General features: G+C 43.3%; 1 protein-coding gene across 1 annotated transcript in view; it reads left to right on the forward strand.

The window, feature by feature from the left end:
* The window catches only part of LOC119588086 (cleavage stimulation factor subunit 1-like), a gene marked incomplete at its 5' end in the record, with an annotated part of 13,061 nt that overhangs the window by 8,061 nt on the left and 4,594 nt on the right, over positions 1-406 (forward strand). The window contains 1 exon segment of the mRNA XM_037936795.1: positions 259-390. Within this exon segment, the coding sequence (XP_037792723.1) occupies positions 259-390 (132 nt within the window).

Below are 406 nucleotides of genomic sequence, written 5' to 3' on the forward strand. Positions count from 1 at the left end.
TTTGATTGATTGATATAATTCATTTTTGTTTCAGAATGAAATAATTTCCTATTCAGAACAATACAATATTCCTCCTTTTTTTTCATCCATAACTATCTTGTTATGTCTCCCTCCCCAGTTATCTCATTTCTTTTTGTTCATTGCACATATCCAGTTCATTACTTCTCTGTTCATCACACTCCTTGCACATCACTGAGTCGATGCTCATTACTCGCCCCAAGTCACCACACGTTGTGATTCCCCTCCCATTGCTTGCAGGCCGCCAGGAACACAGCGCCCACGCCATGTTCAACCACACAGAGGACTTCGTAATGTTTCCCGATGAAGCCACGACGTCCCTGTGCGCTTGGGATGCTAGGAATGCGCAGAGGAAGAATCTACTCTCCTTAGGTAAGAGAATTCGAGA

The sequence above is a fragment of the Penaeus monodon genome, chromosome 23, assembly GCF_015228065.2.
Source record: "Penaeus monodon isolate SGIC_2016 chromosome 23, NSTDA_Pmon_1, whole genome shotgun sequence".
Classification (NCBI taxonomy): domain Eukaryota; kingdom Metazoa; phylum Arthropoda; class Malacostraca; order Decapoda; family Penaeidae; genus Penaeus; species Penaeus monodon.